The sequence below is a fragment of the Neomonachus schauinslandi genome, chromosome 13 (assembly GCF_002201575.2).
Source record: "Neomonachus schauinslandi chromosome 13, ASM220157v2, whole genome shotgun sequence".
NCBI lineage: Eukaryota > Metazoa > Chordata > Mammalia > Carnivora > Phocidae > Neomonachus > Neomonachus schauinslandi.
The window spans coordinates 44,591,291-44,616,640 of NC_058415.1; the positions used below are offsets into that span (position 1 = coordinate 44,591,291).

General features: G+C 46.3%; 2 protein-coding genes across 2 annotated transcripts in view; both read left to right on the top strand.

The window, feature by feature from the left end:
• Window positions 1-338: 338 nt before the first annotated feature.
• Window positions 339-893, top strand: LOC110573828 (ubiquitin-conjugating enzyme E2 E3-like). Its single transcript, XM_044920767.1, has one exon. It carries the CDS (start codon window positions 339-341, stop codon window positions 891-893), a length of 555 nt encoding a protein of 184 aa, XP_044776702.1.
• A 14,799-nt stretch (window positions 894-15,692) lies between these two features.
• Window positions 15,693-25,350, top strand: part of ACER2 (alkaline ceramidase 2) — a 29,879-nt gene continuing 20,221 nt past the window's right edge. The window contains exons 1-3 of the mRNA XM_044920453.1: window positions 15,693-15,873; window positions 24,257-24,371; window positions 25,109-25,250. Coding sequence (XP_044776388.1) covers window positions 15,766-15,873; window positions 24,257-24,371; window positions 25,109-25,250 — 365 coding nt within the window. The 5' untranslated portion in view covers window positions 15,693-15,765. The remainder of the gene's footprint in view (window positions 15,874-24,256; window positions 24,372-25,108; window positions 25,251-25,350) is intronic.

Consider the following 25,350-nt stretch of genomic DNA (forward strand, 5'->3'; position numbering starts at 1 on the left):
GCTCTAGGGGTCTCTCTGGGCCCTCTGCCTCGCTAGGAGCTAGGAGCACATGTCTTCTCCCAGCTGAGCTCCGAACCCCCTTCCCCCACCCCACCCCCACAAGGTGCTTGGGGCGGAGGAGAGGCGGTGCTCCCCGCAGAATCCCCTCCGACTTCCAATGTTCCACGCTCCCGGCCAGAGCCTCCTCGGCTTCGTTTTCCCTCTCCCTCCCCTCTTTCCTCCCCTGCTGCCTCCATTTCCCTAAGGGAGGGTTCTCCACTTCGCAACACACCCTAGTGGCACGCAAGGGCAAGCTGGGCAGATCGGTGTAGAATGTTCTAAGAAATCACTTCGCCCAGATGTCCAGGGACAGGCAGAGGTCTGATGACCAGAGCCCCAGCACCGGCCGTGGTGGTTCTGATGTGGACCAGCAAGAGCGACCGGCTCCCAAGCCTGAAGAGGAAGAAGAAAGAAAACTTTCTGCCACCCTGCGGAAGAAAAACACCGCACTCTCTAGCAGAACCAGTGCCGAAAGGATTCAGAAGGAACTGGCTGAAGGAAACCTTAATCCTCCTTCTAACTACAGTGCTCGGCCTAAAGGAGAGCACATTTATGAATGGAGACCAACTATACTTGGACCACCGGGTTCTGTCTATGATAGTGGGGTGTTTTTTCTGGATATCACCTTTTCACCCTATTATCCACTTAAGGTAGCAGTGGTTACTTTCTGCACCAGAAACAACAACTGGAGTCCTGCTTGGACTATTTCAAAGGTTTTGCTGTCACTTTGTTCTCATTTGATACACGGCGTCCCTATGGATCCTGTGGTCCGAAGCATAGCCGCTCAGTATTCGGCCAACAGAGCAGAACACGATGGGAGAGCCAGACAGAAGAGCAAGAGCGAGGCGGCGTAATTCATAATTTGTATGCGGTGTGAAGGAACCCAAGGATTCCTCTCGCTGTGCCGCATATTTTATAGCTTTTCCAGGACAGCCTTCTGTGTGTATGTTGTACTGATTCTAGCCACTCCCTGTTTTTGTCCTTTGGAGGCTGGAAGACTCCCCCAAGAGATAAATGCTGGCCTCAAGAGTAGAACTTTGTAGCTGTAGTTAGGTTTGCCACGCCTACTTGCAAGTCTTGCTTCTTTGGGATATCAGAATGTATTTTGTGGAGTATTAGGGATACTGATCCTGAAGTCCACCAAATATCACAGTGCCTAATTCATTATCTATATAAAGTTATAAAAGTAGCCAGAGAGGACTAGGAATTAGGTCATTTCTATAAAACCCAGATCTATTTGAGTGTATGGTTCATGCTATTGTGAAAAATGTTTTAGCTTTCACTTTGTCAGTTTGTAAGGAGAGGCTTTCCTTTTACCCTTTCTAGCTCAGACAGCACCTGATGGATCATCTCAGACACAATAAACATGCTCCTAAAAAAATAAAAAATAAAGTCTTGGCAGGTGTTACCGCACTTTGGGATTTTGTCAGTCTGATAGATGAAATAGCTGTTATTTTAACATAGTTATAATTTATAGCTCTATTACTATGAATCAAGCATCTTTTTATATATTCTTCTATTCTATCTTTTACCATTTTTTTCCTATTGGACTATTAGCTGTTTATGTAAGGGAAATTGGCCCTGCATAAAAGTTCTACATGTTTTCCCAATGTGTATCATTTCTTTTTTTCTCCCTCTCCCCTTTCCCTTTTTTTAAGCAGCTTTATTGAAATATAATTCACATACTGTACAATTCATCCATTTAAGGTATGCAATTCAATATTTAAAAAAATATATATCCCAGACTTGTGCAACTATCACCAAAATCTAATTGTGAAGTATTTTTCTCACCCCAAAAGGAAACCCCATACCACATAGAGGTCATTTCCCATCTCTGTTTTTCCCAAACTACCCCACCACCCCAGCCCTAGACAACCACTAATCTATTTCTGTCACTATACATTGGCCAATTCTGACATTTCGTGTAAATGGAATCACACAATAGGTGGCTTGGGTAACTTTCTTCTTTCCCTTTGCTTCTATTCTTTCTCAAACCTGCTCCAGTCTGGATTTTGTGTTCACTTATGCTATCCTTTAAAAGGTAGTTAACTAGGGGTGCCTGGGTGGCTCAATCCCTTAAGTGCCTGACTTCGGCTCAGGGTCCTGGGATCGAGTCCCACATCCCCCTCAGCAGGAACGCTACTTCTCCCTCCCTCCCACTCCCGTACGGCTCTCCCTGTCCCTCCGCCTCTTGCTCCTGCTCTTGTTCTCAAATAAATAAAATCTTAAAAATAAAATAAGGGGCGCCTGGGTGGCTCAGTCGTTATGCGTCTGCCTTCGGCTCAGGTTATGGTCCCAGGGTCCTGGGATCGAGCCCCGCATCGGGCTCCCTGCTCTGCGGGCCCCCTCCTCGTGTTCCCTCTCTCGCTGTGTCTCTGTCAAATAAATAAATAAAAATTTTTAAAATAAAATAAAAGGTGGTTAACTATAGTTATCTTACATGTTTCTGCTTGTCCTCCTACCTCCCTAGCTGTCCCTTCTTGCTGCCTTTCAAGCTCCTCCTCCTCTTCCATCCGGACATGGGAGTCCTCAGGACTCAGTCCTTGCTCATCTTCTCTCTTCTATCTCCACCCCCTCACAGCCGCTCGTCTGGGGAGACCACTAGCTTGCTCTAAAAATCTGTTCCCCTAGAATTCTGGTTCCAGGAATATGGAATAGACCTACATTCCCTATTCCTCCTGCTAAATACAACTAAAAACTCTGGACACTGTATACGAAACAAGTATTTGAAAGGTGGAGAGAAGAAGACAGGCTGACTAGAGACCTCAGGACCCAAGGAATGGTATGGTGGGGACTTCCTGCATTTTCTTCTTGCCTCACACATCCCCAACTTGGAAGTGGAGAAGCCAGCCACTCAAAATGCCAATAGGCATAGACCAAAAATTCCACAACAAAAGCTTGTTTACTCTCATCAGAGGACAAGACAGGGGAAGTCTAGCAGGGCAGAAACATTTAGAGAATAACATTCTGCTCCAGCCAAACACCACAGGAAAAACAAACAAACAAACCATGGCCCAACCCCAACCATACAAGCAAAGGCTGAGTGGACACCTAGACTTCCACTCTTACCAGGCTCTTCTGAGGTTTTCCAACAATCCTGACGGGGGAAGGGGTGTCAGAGAAAGCTCAGTAGGGAGTTGAACTTTCAGCCCAGCTGGCCAGTCAAGAGCCTCCCCTGCCCCCTGTAAAGTCCGTGGAGACTATATGCAGAACTTGGACGTCCACCCCCACCATTGGTAAAGAAGATTCCCCTCTCTGGTGTCAGTTGGATGATCTGGGTATCTATCTCCACCTGGTAGGACCTCCCCTTCCCCTTCAGAGGAAGCCAGCGAAGACAGAAGGTTTAGATTAGATCCATAATTTATATTATGCATAACTTTGCATAATACAAAAATTTGAGGCTTTGATAAAAAAAAAATCACTCAACATACCAAGAATGAAGAAGATCTCAAAGTGAGGAAAAAAAAATGTAAAAGCAGAGATGATGGAGAGGTTAACATTACTGGACAATGATTTTTTTTTTTAAGATTTTATTTATTTATTTATTTAAAGTAATCTCTACACCCAACATGGGGCTCAAACTTACAACCCTGAGATCAGGAGTGGCATGCTCCACCAACTGAGCCAGCCGGACCCCTCTCTGCCTGACAAGGATTTTAAAACAGCCAAGATACAAATACTTCAGTGAGCAATTAAGACTATGCTTGAAATAAATGAAAAAATAGGACTTAGCAAGAAAACTGAAAGTCTCAACAAAGTAACGCAAGCTATAAAGAAGAACTAAATGGGAATCTTAGAACTGAAAAATACAATAACCAAAATAAAAAGCTCAGTGGGTGGGCTGGATGGTAGAATGGAGGGGATAAATGAACCAATGAACTAGAAGATAGAAAGATAGAAATTACCTAGTGGCACCTGGGTGGCTCAGTCGTTAAGCATCTGCCTTCGGCTCAGGTCATGATCCCAGGGTCCTGGGATCGAGCCCCACATTGGGCTCCCTGTTCCGCAGGAAGCCTGCTTCTCCCTCTCCCACTCCCCCTGCTTGTGTTCCCTCTTTCACTTTGTCTCTCTCTGTCAAATACATAAACAAAATATTTTAAAAAAAGATAGAAATTACCTAATGTGAACAACAGATGAAATAGATTTTAAACTTTTTTTTTTTTTTTTGAGAGAGAGAACGAGAGAGAGAGCATGAGAGGGGGGAGGGTCAGAGAGAGAAGCAGACTCCCTGCTGAGCAGGGAGCCCGATGCGGGACTCGATCCAGGGACTCCAGGATCATGACCTGAGCCGAAGGCAGTCGCTTAACCAACTGAGCCACCCAGGCGCCCAGATGAAATAGATTTTAAAATAATGAACAGAACCTAAGAGAACTGGGATCTACCAAAAAAAAAAAAAGGTGCTAGAGATGGGGGGATGGGGTAACTGGGTGATGGACATTGGGAGGGTATGTGTTGTAATGAGCACTGGGTATTATATAAGACTGATGAATCACAGACCTGTACCCCTGAAACAAATAATACATTATATGTTAGTTAATTGAATTTAAATTTTAAAAAATTAAAAAATAATTTTAAAAAATAAAAACAGGGGCGCCTGGGTGGCTCAGTTGGTTAAGCGACTGCCTTCGGCTCAGGTCATGATCCTGGAGTCCCTGGATCGAGTCCCGCATCGGGCTCCCTGCTCGGCAGGGAGTCTGCTTCTCCCTCTGACCCTCCCCCCTCTCATGTGCTCTCTCTCATTCTCTCTCTCTCAAATAAATAAATAAAATCTTTAAAAAAAATAAAAAATAAAAAATAAAAACAAAGAACAAAAACAAAAAAGCCCAAAATCTAATATTCATGTCACTGGAGTCCTGGAAGGAAAGGAAAGAGAACGCAAGACTGAAATAGTACTTGAAGAAATAATGGCTGGAAAGTTCTCAAATGTGGTAAGAAACATAAACCTACAGATTTAAGAAGCTGAGCAAACTCCAAATGGACTGAACCCCAAGAAATTCACATCAAGACACAACATAATTAAGGTTCTGAAAACTAAAGACAAAGAAAAAAAATCTTTTTTTTTTTAAGATTTTATTTATTTATTTGACAGAGAGAGAGAGAGCAACAGCAGGAACACAAGCAGGGGGAGTGGGAGAGGGAGAAGCAGCCTCCCCGCGGAGCAGGGAGCCTGATGTAGGGCTCGATCTCAAGACCCTGGGGTCATGACCTGAGCCGAAGGAAGACGCTTAATGACTGAACCACCCAGGCACCTCAAAGAAAAAAATCTTAAAAACAGCCAGAGAAACACAACATCTTACTTATTAGGAGACACGGTTTGCAAGACAGTGGATTTTTCATCAGAAACCATGGAGGCTAGAAAGAAGTGGTGTAATATTTCTTTTAAGCACTGGATGGGAGGGAGGTGGGGAAAAACTCAACACAGAATTCTATACCCAGAAAAAGTATCTTTCTTGGATGAGGGGGGAAAACAAGGCATTCTCAGAGGAAAGAAAGTTTAAAGAATTGTTGCTAGCACACCCACTCTAAAAAAAAAAAAAGTCCTGTAGTCATTCTTTTAAAGATTTTATTTATTTCAGAGGGAGAGGGAGAAGCAGATTCCCTGCTGAGCGGGGAGCCTTGTGTGGGGCTTGATTCCAGGACCCTAGGATCATGACCTGAACCAAAGGCAGACACTTAATCGACTAAGCCACCCAGGCGCCCCTAAAGAACATTTTTTAAACAGAATGTATATGATAAAAGAATGAAGCTTAGAACATTAGGGAAAAAGAACAGAGCAAAAATATGGGTAAATACAACAGACTTGCCTCCTCCTCTTGAGTGTTCAAAATAATGTTTGATGGTTATTTTTTTTTAAAGATTATTTATTTTTGCAAGGGGGACACAGCACACAAGCAGGGAGGAGGGGCAGAGGGAGAGGGAGCAGTAGACTCCCTGCTGAGCGGGGAGCCTGATACGGGACTCGATCCCAGGACCCAGGGATCATGACCTGAGCCGAAGGCAGATGCTTAACCAAATGAGCCACCCAGGTGTCCCTGGAATTCAGGTTCTGATCCCCTTAGGTGAGCGAGGCTGTGTCTAGCTAGAGGCTAGAAGATAACCCTCTCGCCTGATAAGCTCATATGGCACTTCTGGCAACAACTGTCCCTAGGGTTCCAGCAGTTTCTTCCATGGTTGGAAATTGAGAGTGGGATTGAATCTGGTTGAGCCCCTTATCCAGTAGGAAATCACACGGACCCCTGGAGCAGCACAGAGAGCAGGGAGGAGAACCGTGTCTCCGATTGCTTCTTGTTCTTGATTGACGCCAGAACGGGGGGGCCACTTGAGTTGTTGTCATGAGTTGTTATATGCGAGGAGATGCCCAAGTTATTCTCTAAGCTTGTTACTACAAATCCTGTCAAAGTTTTCTTCAAAATGCTCATCCTAAAAGATGTTGGCAACTTTTCATGCGAAAAGAAATTGTAATGTGTCCATTCATTTTGGGAACTGTCAAATATTTCTAGGATTAAATCTTTTCCAATTTTCACACTTGAGAGGAGAGTCAAGGATCCTCAGACTTCTAGATCATGTGTTCCCCAGCCTTCATTGCTAATGAGAAAGGTGAAAGGTCTTGGTTCTTCTTGGTGTCTCATCTGGAACTTTCCTGGCAGTGACTGTCCCCATCCATAGAATATACTAGATCTTTGCTTCCAGTTGTTAAAATGATTAGAGAATTAATGAAAAAGGATGATCTTCTCACTGGTTTCAATCTTTTTCACTTTCTTCAAGGCCTCTGACCTCATATCTGGACCTCCTTTTTTTTTTTTTTTTAAAAAGATTTTATTTATTTATTTGACAGAGAGAGACACAGCGAGAGAAGGAACACAGCAAGGGGAGTGGGAGAGGGAGAAGCAGGCTTCCCGCGGAGTAAGGAGCCTGATGCAGGGCTCGATCCCAGGACCCTGGGATCATGACCTGAGCTGAAGGCAGACGCTTAAGGGACTGAGCCACCCAGGTGCCCCTGGACCTCTTATTTTTAGACAACTTTTTCTTCCACTTCTCTCAGAAGTACGAACTGCCCCAATTTTCCCGCATTCTCAATATGTCTCCAGGTGTTCATATATACTCTACATTCCCCTCTTCCTTGGCATAGAATTCTGTTAGGATACTTGGTTTCACATCACAGAAACCCAACTCAAACTACCTTCAGAAAAAATGTGACTTCCCTATAAAAGTCCTGGGGTGTCTTGGGAACACTTGTATGTGGCTAGGTCCCTGGGCATAGTGGGAGCTAGGGACTTCTTTTCTCCATTTGGACTACCATTTGTCTAGACAGTTCTTTTTGGAACTGTTTCATTATTTCTTTGCACTGTTGACCAGTTCTGCCACCTTGTCCATCTGTCTGGTGGGACAGGTCATCAATAGTGCCCAGGTTCAAATCTCTATCCCATTAGGCAGTCAGAGCTGCAAGAGCTCAGTTCTGATCCCAGATTCCCCCTGATGCATTCTGATCAGCCAGCTTAGGTCAAAACCCACTGCTGGACCAATGAACTCTAGCACAGAGTTGGGGTCACAGTGTGTTACCATGACTGTTCCTATGGCAGCCACCTGAATGGTGTAGGGGCAGGGGAAGGTGGGAGGTAGGCAGTCCCCATCAAAGAAGCCATGGAAAGTCCCAGAAAAGGAAGAGACGCTGGGACAGATAAAACAACATGTGTCTACTCCACGCCTTTTCTCCTCTCCAGGTAAACTGCAAGCTCTTTAGTTTTCAATTCTACCTTTTTCCATCTCCTTCAGGAACTAGTTTCATGAATTACCCTTTTATTTTTCCTTTACATTTTAAATCTGTTCCTCTACCTGGGTGCCTTTCTCTTAGGCTGAAATTTGCTCAAGATTCTCCTATACTAAAGGAAAGTCCCATAACTGTTCTTCAAGATCCTGGCTGATCTATGGACCTTTCTTTTTCACCAAAAATAGGTCACCTGGGTACTCACATTTTATCCCACCTGACTTCTTCCATCTTGACTTACTCCACCTTTATTTCCCCAAGTTTTCTTGGTCTTTGAAAGGCTGAAGACAAGGCAGAGTGAAGGAAGCATGGAGTTTATAGGCTGTTGTGATGCACCCCTTCCAATGGGTAGAATGTCTGATGTGCCAGGGTCAACTCCCTCAAGGTACATCTCAGGAATCAGAGAGCCTAGCCTCAAGGGTTGGGGAGGATTGGGAGGCATGGCACTGACCAGTCCCTGACCTTTCTAGCTTCCTGGTTCCAGAGAGTCTGTGGCCACGGCACCACCTGGACCCCACCCAGTCTGCCAAGAGCTTGTTTACCAAAGGCTCCCTGGTTAAAGGGCCTTCTCATGCACAGGCCCGAGAGGATTTCCCTCTCAGGCCGTTTGCCATTTGCTTCCTCAGGGGAGGGTAACTCCCTGCCATCCTGTGCCCTTGGAATGAAGGGGACAGGTAACAACCACAGGTTCAACCAGAAATGCTGCTTTAATGGTAGCTGTTGCTAAAGGCTGAGCCCTTCGCCCTCACTCACACTGCCTTTCTGGTGCTCTCAGCTACATGGGTGCTTGTGGGGGACCCCCCTGTTTAGTGAAGTCCATTGCTTCTTTAGCTTTTAAAATTATGGAAAGTTTTTTTTTTTTTTTTAAGATTTTTATTTATTCATTTGACACACAGAGACAGACACAGCGAGAGAGGGAACACAAGCAGGGGGAGTGGCAGAAGGAGAGGCAGGCTCCCCGCTGAGCAGGGAGCCCGATGTGGGGCTTGATCCCAAAACCCTGGGATCATGACCTGAGCCGAAGGCAGATGCTTAACCAACTGAGCCACCCAGGTACCCCTAAACTTATGGAAAGTTCTCAACACATACAAAGTAGAGAGATTATGTCTACCACCCAGTTTCAGAACTTATCCATTTAAGGCCAGTGTTTTCCATCTGTACCCTCAAACCAACTTTCTCCCCATTCTTTTTTTTTTAAGATTTTATTTATTATGTATTTATTATTATTTATAATTTATTTGTTTGTTTTTTGATCTAAGACAAAGTCTCCAGGCTCAGAATTGTGGCTGCAGGAAGCAGGGACTCCCCAGACCACACATTCTTGCGGCCACATCAGGAACATGGCCATATTTGCTGTAGTTTATGGACAGACTGTCAGAGGCTACTTCCTGCCCTTGTCCCTGGGCCCCTCTCCTTTCTCTAATCTACACTGGAAAGCCACAAACAATTTGTTAGGGCTGGATGTATATATAGTACAAGTCAGTCAATTCTGATTGGAAGTCTGAGGCTTTTGCCTATGTCTGCAGTGCCTGGAATTTGTTAATGTGGGTTTTGACCGCGGCTTCTTGACAGAGAAGGTGTTTCTCTATTAGAGAACTAGCTTGCAAGGGAACAAGGGCTCGCTAAAGCAGACATTCACTCATCTACATGTGATTATCGAGCTCTTGTTCCATGCCTAGACACTTTTCTAGGGGCCAAGGATAAAGTGGTGAGCAAAACAGGTGCTGTCTTTGCCCTCATGGAGCTGGCAGTCTAGAGGGAAAGTCAGACATTGAAGATTGCATAAATAATTCATTACAAGTGTGCTGCAAAAAAGTGCAGGTTCCACGACAACAGACCTTGTCTGTTGTGGCTCTGAGCTTGTCTGAGGGTGTCAGGAAAGGCTTCCCAGAGCAGGTGGATTTTATGCTGAGAGAAGGGAAGTTTAAGGCCAGGGGAAAGGGAATTGAAATAAGGGATGCAATTCAGATATAAAAAAGGAGTTGTGATAGATTGTACTATTGATTCCAGATACTTGAACACACTTCCCTAACCCACTGTCAGGGGACTTGACCTTGTCATTGGCTGTGACCAATAGAATGTGGTGGAATGGGTGTGTTCCGTGACTGCCAGAGCCTTTGAAATCGATCCCTAGTTCTGCCATTCCTCGGTGCCCTCTGCCATATGCCAGATCAGGACTGCTTCTTCAACCTGGGCTCCTGGAATGAAGAAGACACGTGGAGCAGAGCAGAACTGCAGTCACCCCAACTTAGAATGTCAGCAAACAAATAGAACAGTCTTGTCACTGAGATTTTGGGGGGACTGTTTTTTACTCCAGCATAACCTAATGAAGGCTGACAAATACAGGAGAATTAAGAGTTTACTAATAAGAGGTAGGACATGAAAGAGGGGGTAAACAGAAGACCACTTCAAATAGTCTAGCCTGAGCGATCAGAAGATGGCCAGGTTACTGACCCAAAAGGGAAGCTAGGAGGGAAAATTGTGACTGAGGCTTGGACTTGTTGAGTTAAAGGTGCAGGGCGAACCTCCACGAAAGATCTGTTCTCTTTGCAGCTGAGAAGGCAAGCTGAAAGACCAAGGGCAGGTCAGGATTAGACAAAAAGACGTTCGAACACGATGAGCAGAGAGAGCCCTGAGAGCCCTGTGGGTAGGTGTGCTCACCGGACGCGGCGGGACCAGAGAATGGGGGCGGGCAGGAGGCGGAGCCTCGGGCGTGGCCACCTTTCCGGAGGCCTGAGGGACAGGGACGCGCCAGTCCCCGCAGACTTGAGCAGTCCCACCGGGCGAGAGAGGAGCAGGTGTGCCCGGTTAAGAAATAATAAGCGCTGTTGCCTCCCTAAAGGGGGGAAAAACAGAACCTAAACCAAAACTCTGGCTCTCACTACCAATTCACAGGAGCTGAGTCACCTGGGGATCTTGTAAAAATGTTAAAAATGCACATTCTGATTTAGTAGGTCTGGAGTGGAGTCCAAGATTCTACATTTCTGAGGAACTCTTAAGTGACGCAGATACTTGCTCCTCCACGTTTTAGTAGCGATGCTGTGGGGAACAGAGGAGATAACATGCAGGTGCAATCAGTAAGATTCAGATTAAAGGAAACTCTTCATGGCCACCCAATGTCTTAAGCAAAAGCTGGAGAAGAAACGTACGGATTTCCTATTGAAACCTAACAATCAGTTGCAATGTGTAGCCTTTGTTTAAATCCCACGTCAGAAGGCAAATACTTTTTAGGACAAATGTGGAACAGGAAACACTGGATATTTGCTGATATTGGGAATTATTGTTGGTTGGGAGAGATGTTGATAATGGTATGATGATTATGTTTTAAAACGTGAGTCTTCAGAAGGCTACTACCTTTTTTTCCCTAAGATTTTATTTGTTTGACAGTGAGAGAGAGAGCGGGGCAGCGCGCAGAAGCAGGGGGAGCAGGAGAGGGAGAAGCAGGCTTCCCGCGGAGCAGGGAGCCGGATGCGGGGTTCGATCCCAGGACCCCGGGACCATGACCCCAGGCGAAGGCAGACGCTTAACCCGACTGAACCACCCAGGCGCCCCCTAAGGGACTATTAGACATCCAATAAAAACTTGGGGGGGGGGGCTGGGTATCCCTGCTTCCTGCAGCCACAATTCTGAGCCTGGAGACTTTGTCTTAGATCCAAAAAAAAAAAAAAATCCTTGCTTACTTTTCTTGTTTCCCTCCTAACTGAAGAGGGCGAGCAGACTCTGAGCCCCTGGTTTCCTGGTGATGACCAGGGGAAAAAGAGGATGGTCTCTCTTGGGCTCCTGTCTTCATCTTCCTTTTGCTAGTGGCGACAGTCTTGGCTTGGATTTGATTTTTCAGGGAAGCAAAGCATCCTGTCCATTAGGGGGGTTTTGCCGGGCCGCACATCGGCTAAAAGAGTGGTTCTCCAAGGTGAACGTGGGTTGGAATCTCCTGGAGGATTTAAGACTGTTGGACTGCACTTACAGAGTTTCTGAGTCAATAGGTCTGGGGTATGGACCTAGAAATGTGCATTTCTAAGAAGTTCCTAGGTGCTGCTGCTGGGCTGGGGGAACGGCCCTTTGAGAATCACTGGCCTGAACAAAGAGCCTCAAGCAAGACTATGAGGAGAAACTCTGGCCAGACAGGAAAATGCAGAAAATCTCATCCATGATCATGCACTTCATACTTCACTGGCACTGGTGCCTGCAATTTTTTCCGAGGAAGACTTTGTGACTTGATGATTTCCACTTGTAGAACCAGTTGAACTGGATATTTATTATCAGATATTTACTTGGACCAAAGAAACATAGTTAAAAACTCTGTAAAAAGAGAAGATGATGGCACCCTGCCTTCCCTGCAGGGGTAGTTCCCTTAAACCTGCTCTTCATGGATCTGTACCACTGACTCCTATTTGGACCAAAAGCAACACAAGCAAACGCATGGTCAGAACTCAGCCGTGGCCTCTTCCGGGCGGTCCCATCCCCCACCCCGCTCTCCCCAAGCTCTCTGCTTACACCTGATATCAGAGTCTTCTATTCAACCACTGAAGGTGGTTGCTAAGGCATATTGTTAATATAAATGAATTTCAAAATCAATGGCCAATAGTAGGTCCTAATGTTAAATTATTAGGTTATATTCATTGAAAAAAATGACAACAATGGGGAGAGTTGATGACAGCATCAAAAAAACTTTAACATAGTCCCAAGAAGACCAAAACTGGTGTCTTTGGAGAAACATCCTTTGTGTCCCTGATGCTGCTCACCAATGGCCTTTGGCTTAGCACTGTCTCTCTGTGCAATTGTAATTAAAACCCAGGTGGCTGGGTTTGATCTTGAACTAGGATGGTCATTGCCAATAAGAGTTCCTGCGTAGGAGGAAAACTCATCATTCCCTAGCAGGACCTGCAGAAGGAGGATTTATATCCAGTGGATTCTGTATTTCAGTGGTGCTAAAAGTCACAATGCTTTGCACTGTAACATCCTGAAATCCAGATACACCTTAAGGCGGATGGCATTTTATAATCATGGTTGGCCAAGTGGGGGTCAAGATGTGTTGTCAGTGCCTGAATGTGCATAAACTCAGTGCTTAATCCTGGTGGAATGACTTGGCAACTGTAATCTCCATGTTTCTGTCAACAAATCACCTAAGGACTGTCTGGAAAGGAAACATGACGCCTATTGTCTGAAAACTTTCCCTTGCAACCTTCAGGTAAGATCAAGAACATGCCAGCATCAAAATGTGTACACCAGGTTTGGAAGCATTCAGGAGTGAAGTGAAATTAAAAAATGCTGCATCACCAATGCCTGGTAATTAACAAGAGGACACCAATGACTCAGCTGAAAAATGACTAAGAAAAAGAATAGAGGTTCTGAGTGTGATTATAGGAATTCCTTAATAAGTTTATTGTGCTTATATTTTCCTTTTTATGTACACACGAGTGATATAAAATAAGCATGTCTAAGTCTAAAAGCGCTCATTCAATATATACTTAAAAAGTCTAAAAGTTAAAAAACATTACAAAAAGTTTTGGGGCGCCTGGGTGGCTCAGTCGTTAAGCGTCTGCCTTCGGCTCAGGTCATGATCCCAGGGTCCTGGGATCGAGCCCCGCACCGGGCTCCCTGCTCAGCGGGAAGCCTGCTTCCCCCTCTCCCAATCCCCCTGCTTGTGTTCCCTCTCTCGCTGTGTCTCTCTCTGTCAAATAAATAAAATCAAAAAAAAAAACAAACCATTACAAAGAGTTTAATTGGGTACATCTTTTTTTCCAATAGCAGCTCTCAACCTTTTTGATCTGAGGACTCCTTTTATACTGGACATTGGGGATCCTAAAATTCTTTCCTTTATGTGGAAATATCAATATTTATCATATTCAAAAAATTTTTTGAGACAGAGAGAGTGCACATGTTCGTGTGAGAGCGGGAGGGGCAGACAAAGAGGGAGAGAAATCTTAAACAGGCTCCATGCTCAGTGCTGAGACCCATGTAGGGCTTGATCTCACCACCCTGAGATCACGACCTGAGCCCAAACCAAGAGTTGGATGCTTAACAGACTGAGCCACCCAGGCACGCCTCATATTCAAAATTTAAAGAGACTTTTAATACCATAGGCTACACAAGCACAGATTCTTTTAGCTGCCAGAGAGATAATGATACCACCTAGCCTCTGAAAAGCTCCAATGTGCACTGGTGAGAGAATGAGATCCAAAGGGGCAGATCATGTTGCCATGTTCACAGGAAGAGTTTTCACCTTGTGGATCCCCTGAAAGGGGAACCCACTTTGAGAATCACTGGTGTATAAAATAATGGTGTATTTTACACCAGTAGAGTTAATACAGACATGTTTCCACCTTAAGTACTGGAAGGAGTAGAATGTGGAAAACTGGTGTTGGACAATTGGGAGTGCTGTGAGGCATGGAGAAATTAGCTGATTAAATGTCCTCTGTGGCCGTGAGGAATATTCCCCCTCCCATTGAAGTGGCCAGCTCACACTGGGTGTCCTGCAGGTCTGAGTCATCCCGACCTTAGGAGAAGGTACCCATGGACCTGGGTTCCAGGACTGTGGAACTGGCTGTCTAGGAGAAGGACAGAAGTTGGGACAGAGGAAAGAAGGAGTGTGGCTTGCTCCCCAGGGGAAGAGAGCTGGATTTTTCTGGAGACAAACAGAGGAGCTGGGGCATGCAGTTTCTGGAGATCTGGGGAGGCCTGCAAATGGCTTGTGTGGGTATCTGCTGATGGACACTGGGGCGCGAGCCAGGGTTCCCCTGGACAGTCAGGCCTAGAGAGGGCAGTGCCTGGGAGCTGCTGGCCTTCAGAACACCATGCGGGTTCGAGCAAGCAGAGGCTAGTGCCAGGCACCACGGATTGCTGACCAGAAGCTCCTTCTGCCACTGCCACTGTCCTGACCTGGTAATCCTCAAACCCCCGCCCCAGTGTTGGTTTTAGAAACTACAGCAGCAAAATAGTCACTAGCAGGTCTGAGATCATCAGGCGTAAATGTGATTTCTAGCGGTGCCTTGCAGGCTGGGACGGCATTGTCAATAGAACCCACTTGGCAGGATTCCCCACCCCCCCCAACAGCAAGGAAGTGATGCGTGGAAGCTCCTCAAACAGTGCCTGGCGTATCATAAAAGCTGTACATATCATCTCTTGCACTTTGGATGTCCTGGAGATGTCATACCTGCCACACCGCGTCCTCCGAGTGTTGCTATGGCTAAAGTTTCACCCCATGTTTAATTGAAGACCGGATTAAAGCCCTAAGGCTGGAGTCCGGGGGACCGAGAGCGTCCTGGAAATTGCAGAAGTGGTCTACTGAACAGAGGGTGGCAGAGGCTGTGTGTGTTGGGGGGGTGAGCCATCGAGCCGGCCACTCCAGCCTGCAAGGTCTTTCTGCTTTAGCCCATGGCACTGGGTCCTGCCAAGCAAACCCTTACGGGCTTCAGAGGGACTGAGGGCTTTTCTTTCTTGAGTGTGAGCACGGGCGTCCCACGCAGGGCACAGCCAGATCAGTGCAAACTCCCTGAGAGTCCACAGGGGCCTGGATCCTCCGGGGTGGGGGTGGGGGTGGGGGTGGGGGTAGGGGAGTCGTGGCGCCTGTGAGTCTGGGCGTGGGCAGGCACAGGCAGGCACCGGGCCGGGCCGTCAAGGCTTCTGCCACCTGCCGTAGCGGTAGCCGCGGTATCCAGACTTGCCTGGAGCTCTGTCCCCGATTCCGGACTGCCCCTCCTCCCACATGCGTCCCGCCCCTCGGGCGGGCGTGGCCGCTCCTACCCTCGCCTTCCCCTCCAGGGGGCGGAGCTGGGGGAGGGGTCCACGAGCGAGTCACGTCCAACAGGCGGAGCGGAGCACTAGGGGGCCGGCTGGGGAGGCGCCACATCCGGCGGCTGACTCTTCGCGTGTAAAGCCGAGGCCGCTGCAGTCGGCGTCCAGCAGTAGCCCTGGGCTCTTCTCGGCTGCGGGAGCCGCTGCTCCAATGCCCCACAGCGGCCATGAGCATCCCACACTGGTGGGACCAGCTGCGGGCCGGCAGCTCGGAGGTGGATTGGTGCGAGGACAACTACACCATCGTGCCTGCCATCGCCGAGTTCTACAACACGGTGCGGGAGCGGGAGCGGGAGCGGGAGCGGGGATGGCAGGCGGGCTTGAGGGAGGGGACCGCCGCTAATCGTGGCTGCGCCTGGAACCTGGACGTGTATTTGGGGTATGCTGTCTCCAGGGCCAGAGTCGATCCGCGCGCTCCCTCCTCTGCGCTCCTTCCAGCTCTCCATCTGTCCTTTTCTGTCCCTATCCCGACATCTGGGCTCATCCTCCCCTTGTCATTTCCGTCTGATGGCTCTATTGTCTTATTTGACCGGCACCTGTCCCGAAGCCCGTGGTCCGTGTCAGCCCTTCGCCCAGGTGGGTGACTCAGGGGCTGGTGAACCCGCCGGGACAATTCCCTTCCTCCCCTAGGATCTCTGTGGCGTGACGCACTTGGGTCGCATTGTGCGGTTTCTCCCTGAATACCTGCTGGAGGGTGGGGGGGGGGGGGGGAGGAGGGAGTCCGCCGGCAGGTCTCAGGAGCCAGGCCCACTGCTGCCGTGCTGACTGGCCCCGCCCCACTAATACACCAATAATAGGTCGAGTTACTTTTGGCCAGAATCACATTAATTGCTACTAGTTCCTAGTTCTTTGCCTTTGGTTCCCAGGCTCAGTCCAGCCCCCAAGTCAACTCCCCCAGGCCTGTGCCCTCTCCAGTGATTAAGCCTGGGGAGTGAGCGGGAAGTTTGGCAGTGATTGTGTGCGTGTTTCGTGGGCTTGCCTCGGTCCCTGCTACGGGCAGGCTGAGACTTCCCCACTGCAGTAGCCTGTGTGCTGTTAGTATTTATGGGAGGGAAAGCTTGATGCTGGCAGGAAATGTCTCTTCTTCTCGCTGTGCGGTGGCTCTGGGTTCTCAGACCAAATAGAAGACTCTGCATGGTCATTTCTGCGGCTGCCCAAACACACACACACAAAAACAGGAACTCCTGGTTTACAAGTCACTGTGAATTTGAGGTTGTTCTTTCGGATTTTCTCCTTGGAGTTGCTGGAGAGAATATACTTGGCATGAGTCCGTCTGGAGGGATCTCCGATGAGCTTGTCCCAGCCCTTTCATTCATTGATGATGAAACTGAACTGTAGAGAAGGGAACGGTCATACTCATGTTTCCGGCACAATCCAGAAGTCTGCACTGTCCCTCCTTCTGCCCTCACAAACACTCCTGCTTCTTAATTAGGACCAGGTTAGTTCTTCAAGAAAGCCTGGCCCTCTGCTGTCTATAGATCCTGTGAAAGACTAGTGGAGGTGGCTACAGCTTACCTGTTGAACCCCTTCTTTCAGAGTTTACTCTTAGGGGTAGATGGGGGCGGGGGGCACCCAGGATGGGCTGGGGATGGCTGGGTACTTTCCGTAGCCGTACTTTCTCCTTTTATAAGGTGGAGAGTACTATTAAGGATTTCACCAGAGAGTTAAGGAACAAATGACAGGCTGGGGACAAGTTCTCACACACCCAGCAAGATAATGACCTGTGGAGACCGAGGCCAGCTGAGAGTCAGGCCTGGTTCCTTGGCCAGAAGTTCATTTAGAGCTGTTCTGTGCCTGTCTTGAAAAGCCCCAGAGTGCTGGATGAGGGGGGACACTTTATGTTGTTTTTACTTTTAATCTAGTCCCATTGGAGCTGTTGTGGAGTGAGTGCCAAAGTCTTTTTTAGAAACGAACTGTCGCTCTTCAGCTGCAGTGTCTGTGGGTGATGAGCCTGGTTGGTCCTCCTGACAGGCCTTATTCTTTGGAATACTCCTACAAACCACAAATTTTGCTTTAGCCCTGCAGAGAGCTTTAAACCTCAGAGTAGTAGTTGGTCACCTAACTTTGTTGAGTCTAGGTCCAAAGAGCTTAGCGAAAACGGTTTCCTTCTGTTTCCAAGCCCTACTTATTTCTGAAGCTTATCACAGGACAAACCCGTGCTTATCTCTCTCTTGTATTGAGGAAGACAGTGAACTATTACATGGTGATAAACAGCTCATTAAATCCTCGTAGGAAGGCTGCAGATCTAATTATCCATTTTAGAAACATCATTACTAATTTTGAGGGAAAGGTTAAGGAACTGAAGATATAAAATCAGGGGAGAACTGGGAGCAGGATCTAGAACCTTCTTAACGGGTCTTGGGGCTAGCACATCACTACTACAACTTCAGTCACTACTGGCTACCATGAATTGTTTGCTAGGTGTTGAACCTCTGCTGCACAGTGTACAGTCACCCTCAGTGGTGGGCACTCACTATTAGATCCACTGGATAAAAGGAAGAAACCAGGGTCTGGTGAGATGATGCAATTTGCTGAGGTCAAGAAAATGGCAGAATTAGAGTTAGAACTCGGTCCATTTGACTCTACAAAGATACTCCTCCTGAAGATGCAAATGCCATATAGCTCCTTTTGACTTATTTATTCTGCGCAGCACAGATGTTTATGATTGAGCCATTCTTTAACTGGAAACTCCTGCATTGGGACCATATGAACTACAGGATAAAACTCATGATGTTGGATATGAAAAAGTTTGTTTAGTTTTTTGTTATAGTTGTTCTGTATTTTAAAATGTTCACCTTAAAAATAAGATAATTTACCAGCAAACGTGGGTTTATTTCAGAAAAAGAAAACTGCCATTCAGGACAAGCAAGCTATAGGAAAGCCATAGGCAAGACCAACAAACAAAGGAGAGGAATGTTATCTTATGGAAAAGGCGGAAGTCGGGAGGGGTTGTTTTGAACTGGAGAGTTCAGGGTGATTGTTTCTCATTGGCTGAGTGGCAGGGGTAGTGAATTTCTTATGGGAAATACAAGGTACATCTTTCCCTGTTGGGGCCTGGGATAGACCGTTGGTTCCTGTTGGGGAATCTTCTGTTAGGGGTCTGTAATTGGGAGCCTCCCCTTCTTGCATCCTGAGTCTACTTCAGGGAGGTTTCCACTTACTAATTTTCACAAAGTAGCATGGTCATGGTAAAAAATTCAGAGCAGGCAAATTATAAAGTGAAAAATCTGTTTTTGTGTATCTTTTCAGACCTTTTTTCAGGCATTGTACAAAACACATGCATTTGTGTGAATATATAAAATATGTATGTATAATGTATACACACAATATCTAAGTTTTTATTTAACCCAGTTGAGATCATACTACACAAACTCCTCTTGATGTTTTCACTTAATAGATCTTAGAGATGGTCCTATATTGGCTCTGAGTTATCTTCCTCTTTACAATGTCTAATCAGTGTTCCATTTAATGGATTGACCGTGATTTATTCACCCACTCAGCCTCTTATTGATGGACACGTAGGGCAGTTTTATGCTTTCAATTTGGTTTCTGAGCAGTGATGCAATGAATATCCTTATATATGCATCTGGATGTACTTCTATAAGTACGAATCCTCTAGAGGGAATTGCTAGGACAAGGAGAGTGTTTACTTAAAGTCTGATAATTATTGCTAAATGGCCCACCAGAGAGAGTACCCTGGTTTATACACCCACTGACAGTGTTTGGGTGGACAAAGCATTTTGCTTTGGGGCCCTGCAAATCTCTATTGCCTCGAGACTTGTCATCATCCTTTGCTTCAGCCAAGCCCAGATCTCCCTTCCAAGAACATGTCATGTTCTTCCACCGCCTTTTGCTTCTGCACATTTTGTACTGTTTCTTCCACATACAAATTTTATTGACTTGAGTTCCTTTTTATGTTTTAAATTTCCAGGCTCTAGTCACACTGAAGAGAAGAACTCTAGAATGCACTGCTTTAGAGAAAAGTAGCGTCTGCTTTTTAACACTGGCTTAGCTTTTGGGGACTCTGTTGCTGGGCAGGGACTCAGGGGCTCAGGAGGAAATCCACTGGTGCTGAAAAAAAGTCTTGAAGCAAAATATATGCATAAAACCAGCCCATCATCTGTCGCCTTTCCCAAGGAGCTCTGCCACCCATCAAGATAAGGAAGGTAGTTCTGATATGCTAAAGCCCATGTCCCTGTAGGGCAGAATGACCTATATCCTGTCTCTGTTCATCTCTAGATCTATTTACTGGGCAGCTACTGTGTGCTTGTCACAGAGACCAGACCTGCAAACGGTCATCTGGGTGGTGACGGCCAGACCAGAGAGATGTACAAATTGGCCAAGGGTATTATTAGTATTCTGCATGGGCTTGGTGTACTGTGGGGGAATTTCGCAAGAAGTCTTCTGAGTGGGGAGGCCAACTTGTCCTGGTTTGTCCAGGCTTTGCCCGATTTTGAAGCTGAAAGCCCCATGTCCTGGGGAACCCTCTTCAGTCCCAGGCCGGCCAGGACAGTTGGTCATCCCAGAGGCAGGAGGGGAGCAATGGAATGGAGGATTAGAAATCTGCATACAATCAAGATGCACAGACTGCCTACCCAGCCAGCGGAATACCCCTTAGCTGTTTCTGAACCTCCTGTTCAGAAAATCTTACAGCCTGTTGCTTTGTCAGCATTTACCCTCTGCCTGGGAAAGTGCACACTCCCATGCATTGGGAGGAGATTGCTGCCTGTTCCTGAGATTATTTTGGTGTCATGTTATGGAGGAATTCGTGGAATGAGGAACTTTCTAAGGAAATAATTAATACATTTTAAAATTGTGGTTTCCTTTTAATTAAAAAAAATCTGCTCTGCAGACATTAAGCAAATTAGTTCTCCAAAGCAATAGGCTTTAAAAAAAATACCCTTGGCTGAACTATTCAGCTTGAGTGACCCACACAATTGTTAGGGGAAGTTTCATTTCTCAGAAGAGATGGAGCCACTGAATGTGTGTTTTAACCAGGACTTGTTTGCTTTTCTGTATTTCTTTCGGAGTTCCTTCCTCTTTTTGTCTTGGGGAGAGAGAATCTCCCTCTGATTTGGTCTTTCCCTTTCCATAGATGGAGGGCTTTAAAAAGACATGGTGAGCGCTGTGAATTGTGTAAGACTGTTTAATCACAGACCTGTACCTCCGAAACAAATAATACATTATATGTTAAAAAAAAAAAAAAAGAAGATAGCAGGAAGGGAAGAATGAAGGGGGGGAATCGGAGGGGGGAATCGGAGGGGGAGATGAACCATGAGAGACTATGGACTCTGAGAAACAAACTGAGGGTTCTAGAGGGGAGGGGGGTGGGAGGATGGGTTAGCCTGGTGGTGGGTATTGAGGAGGGCACATTCTGCATGGAGCACTGGGTGTTATGCACAAACAATGAATCATGGAACACTACATCAAGAACTCATGATGTAATGTATGGTGACTAACATACTTTAAAATAAATAAATAAATAAAAGGCATGGTAGAGGCCGGCCGTCATTGGTAGCAGGGCTACGGAGAGGCAATAAGGTGATTTCCCTGTTATCTGGGAGATGTTCAAATGGTGCTTCTAAGTTGGACTCCTTAATATGTGCATTAAGAAAAAAATGTTTGAAGTCCCATGACTTTCCCGCAGGTGTAATGAACGACTTCATGCCTTTGTGAGTAGTGTCTAAACATTTAAACGTGATTAACACAGAAACCAGCATTGCACCGTATGTTACCTAGAATTTAAATACAAATTTGAAAAGAAAAAAAAAGTGAAGAACACAAGTCAACAGAGCTTGTTGGGAGTCGGCTTGGCAGGAGATGGTTGCACTTGTAAGGGAGATTGCAAGGACTTGAGGCAATGAAGACGGGGTAGAAAGCAAACCCAGTCCTACCCGCCTAACTTTGTAGGAGGGGCTGTACACTGGGGCTCCTTCCCCTGGGGAGGGACTAGATAAACCGCTCGCATGTGTGGCGCTTACAGCAAATGAGGTCAATCTATCTGAACTAGGGGGGAAAGGTTTGCGTAGCCTATTGTTGAAGGCAGAGCGATAATGTTATTATATGTGATATATATGTATTCACATAAATGCAAGGAAGATGACTCGAAGGCTGTGAATCTGAGGATAACCATTATCCCTCGGGAGGAGGATGGCAAGGGGACTTTAAAAAATTACAGAATGAAACAGGAGAACACATTTATGTCTAAGAAAGGAGAAAGATCAGGTTTTGAGTTACCTCTGGTATAATAATTCCATTTTCCCTTCTCCCTTTCCTTCCTTCTCTGCTTAACAAAAGGAGCCACATTTAAATCACATCACAGGTGTGCAATGTGGGATAAGTCAGAATTTTTAGAGAACCAGTGAGGAGTTAAGCCAAGGAGGTCAGAGTGTGGCTGGGGGGGCTTGGAGGGGAAAATCAGCTCTGGGCAGGGGAAACAGCTCAGTGTGGGTCACTGCTCTGTGGGTGATTGCCTCTTTGACCTCGGCCAGCCTGGGGAGCCCTTCTGGGTGCTCACGCATTGCCCCTTGTCAAACAGGGGATGGTCTTGAAATGCTCTCATGTTTACCCCTGAAGATCTCTCGTCCTTTAAGTGATTCCTTGGAAGGTTAAAGGCTGTGATAGTAATAACGACCGACAGCTTACTGCTGACAAGGCACACGTGTTGGCAGAGTGGTAGAGATACTAGAATCCCTGTACATGACTGGTGGGAAGGTAACGTGGTCCAGCCACTGTGGGAAACAGCTTGGTGGTTCCTCACCGAGTTAAACATGGAGTTACCATTGGATCCAGCAATACCAGCTTGGGCATACGCCCAGAAGAAAACAAATCCTCAAAAACGTGTATGTGAATGTTCATAGCAGCCCTGTTCACAACAATCCATCGATGAGTGAATGGATGAACAGTGTGGTCTTCAGACGATGGAATATTATTTGGCCACAAAAAGGCAGGAAGTACTGTATGTGCCACAGTGTGGATGAACTGCAGACCCGTTGTGCTAAGTGAAAGAAGCCAGACACAAAGGTCCTAGAGTGTGTGATTCCATTTTCATGACATACCCAGAATAGGTAAACTCAGACACAGAAAGCAGATTAGCAGTTGCCAGGGGCTGAGGGAGGGGGGTGAGGGGGTGGGGGAGGGGGAGCAGAAAGTACCTGCTTAATGGGTATAGGATTTCTTTTTGAGGGTGATAAAAAGGTTTTAGAACTAGACAGAGGTGGGGCGCCTGGGTGGCTCAGTCGTTAAGCATCTGCCTTCGGCTCGGGTCATGATCCCAGGGTCCTGGGATCGAGCCCCGCATCGGGCTCCCTGCTCCACGGGAGGCCTGCTTCTTCCTCTCCCACTCCCCCTGCTTGTGTTCCCTCTCTTGCTGTCTCTCTCTGTCAAATAAATAAATAAAATCTTTAAAAGTTATCAAAGAAGGGTGCCTCGGTGGCTCAGTCATTAAGCATCTGCCTTCGGCTCAGGTCATGATTCTGGAGTCCTGGGATCGAGCCCCGGCATCGGGCTCCCTGCTCGGCGGGAAGCCTGCTTCTCCCTCTCCCACTCCCGCTGCTTGTGTTCCCTCTCTCGCTGTCTCTCTCTGTCAAATAAATAAATAAAATCTTAAAAAAAAAAAAAAAAACTAGACAGAGGTGATGGTTGCATATTCTGAGGGCATTTAATGACATGGAATTGTATACTCTAAAATGGTTAATTTTGTGTGATGTGAATTTTCCCTTGATTTAAAAAAAATTGGGAAAACAAAAAGGGGAGCTGGCTGTGACCTCCTAAAAACAAAAAGACACACACAAAAAAATAAAAACAAAAACTAGAGGGGAGGTTCCAGAGTTACGTGGGCCAGTATGGTCATCACTAGGCACCTGTAGTTGTTAAGCATGTGGAATACGGCTGGTTCAGATGGAGACAGGCTGTTAATTATGAAGTTCACTCAGCTTTATGTGAACAACAGAATGGAAGATACCTCGTTAATGATATTTAAATAGTGATTAGGTGTTGAAATGACAGTAATTTGAATATATTAGAGAAGATACATTTTTTTGAAAAGCCAACTGCCCTCCTCCCCCGCCGATAACAGGCTTAAATCCACAGTAAAATCTGAAAGTTTGATCTTTACCTAAAAATAGATTTGATTAGGGGAAGAAATTGACAAAGGCAGACCCTGGAAGCATCCTGCCTTTGTGTGGGCGCTGGAGAAAAGAGCTGGCCTTGCTAGCAGAAAATTTTGGGGAGCTGGGATGTCTAGTACTCACCTCCATATTAAGATTTTTTTTACCATTACTTAGTGTGGGCCTTACCTTTAAAAATGTATGTGCAAGTAGATCAAAATGCTTCACAGTTAGTCTTGTGCACAAAAAAGAAGATTCTTGGAATCCAGAGAGGGGGTTGGGCAGCTTTCATAGACTGATCATGGGAGCAGCTATTAAAATGCTGCAGAGAGATGGGAAGAATCCCCCAAATGGCCATAAAGAAGGCTTAAATTTCCCTGTATCTGCAGTTAAAAAAAAAAAAAAAAAAAAAAAGAGATGTAAGAACTTAAATAAGACGTGTGGCCACATTCATCCCAGTTTGCAAAGCTCATATTTGGAACATGCTGCTTTATTTTTTTGCCCCTTAATATTCATCTTTTCATTTTCCACCCCCCCTCCCTCCCCCCAGATCAGCAACGTCTTATTTTTCGTTTTACCGCCCATCTGCATGTGTTTATTTCGCCAGTACGCAACATGCTTCAACAGTGGGATCTACCTAATATGGACGCTCTTAGTTGTAGTGGGTAAGTGGATTCGTGTTCGAGCAGGGGCTGAGAGGGAGGAAATGGAATTCCGCACACTTCCTGTCCTATTTGAACATGATGTTTTGTAAACCAAAGTCACTCTGACATCTTAGCGAACTTTTATTTTTGCTTTGATGCCAGAAGGAGGACGCCTCTGGACACGGGCTGGACACCCGGGGTGACGCCAGCGATCACTTAATGGCACGTGAGGGCTTATTTCTCTAACAGCTGTTGTGGCTGTGCCAGCGCTGTTTTCTGAGGACTTCTGAAGAAAATCACACAAAAGCGATTGAGCTCTGATGAGACTTTAGTCTAGTGGATCAAAACGAGAAAAAAAAAATTTTTAGATGTTTGATCCTTCATTGTTCTGGGAAATGCTTGTATAATTTCCATTTCCTTCCACAGGCAGATTGGGAAATCTTAACAGTGAGAGAATGTTGATTTTTATTGAAAGCCTCTTTCCCCGAAGCCTCCTGGAGGAGGACAGAGTGTTTAACTGGCATTATTCAAGCTCTGATGTGCTGATCTTGGGGCCCTGCTTGCAATCCTCTTTCTAGGCTTCAAGGCTGCCTGTCTAGGTGGTGTGTGTTTCTTTCTTCAGCTTCTTCTTTCAGTGAGAGTGTGATCTGGTGATTGTGACCGTGGTTGGTCGAATGGCTGGCCTTCAGCAGTGTGTTGGATTTGTGGGTCCGTTCTTCTGTGGTGACCTTTTTTTAATTGGTTGTAATTGATTCTAGGAATTGGATCCGTCTACTTCCATGCAACCCTAAGTTTCTTGGGTCAGATGCTCGATGAACTTGCAATCCTTTGGGTTCTGATGTGTGCTCTGGCCATGTGGTTCCCCAGAAGGTATCTACCAAAGGTCTTTCGGAATGACAGGTAAGCTTGTGTTAAACAGTTTTGTATTTACTGCTCAGTGCAGCACCCAACATCTCCATGTATGTATCAGGAAAACAGCACACAATGGAGCCTCCCCTTA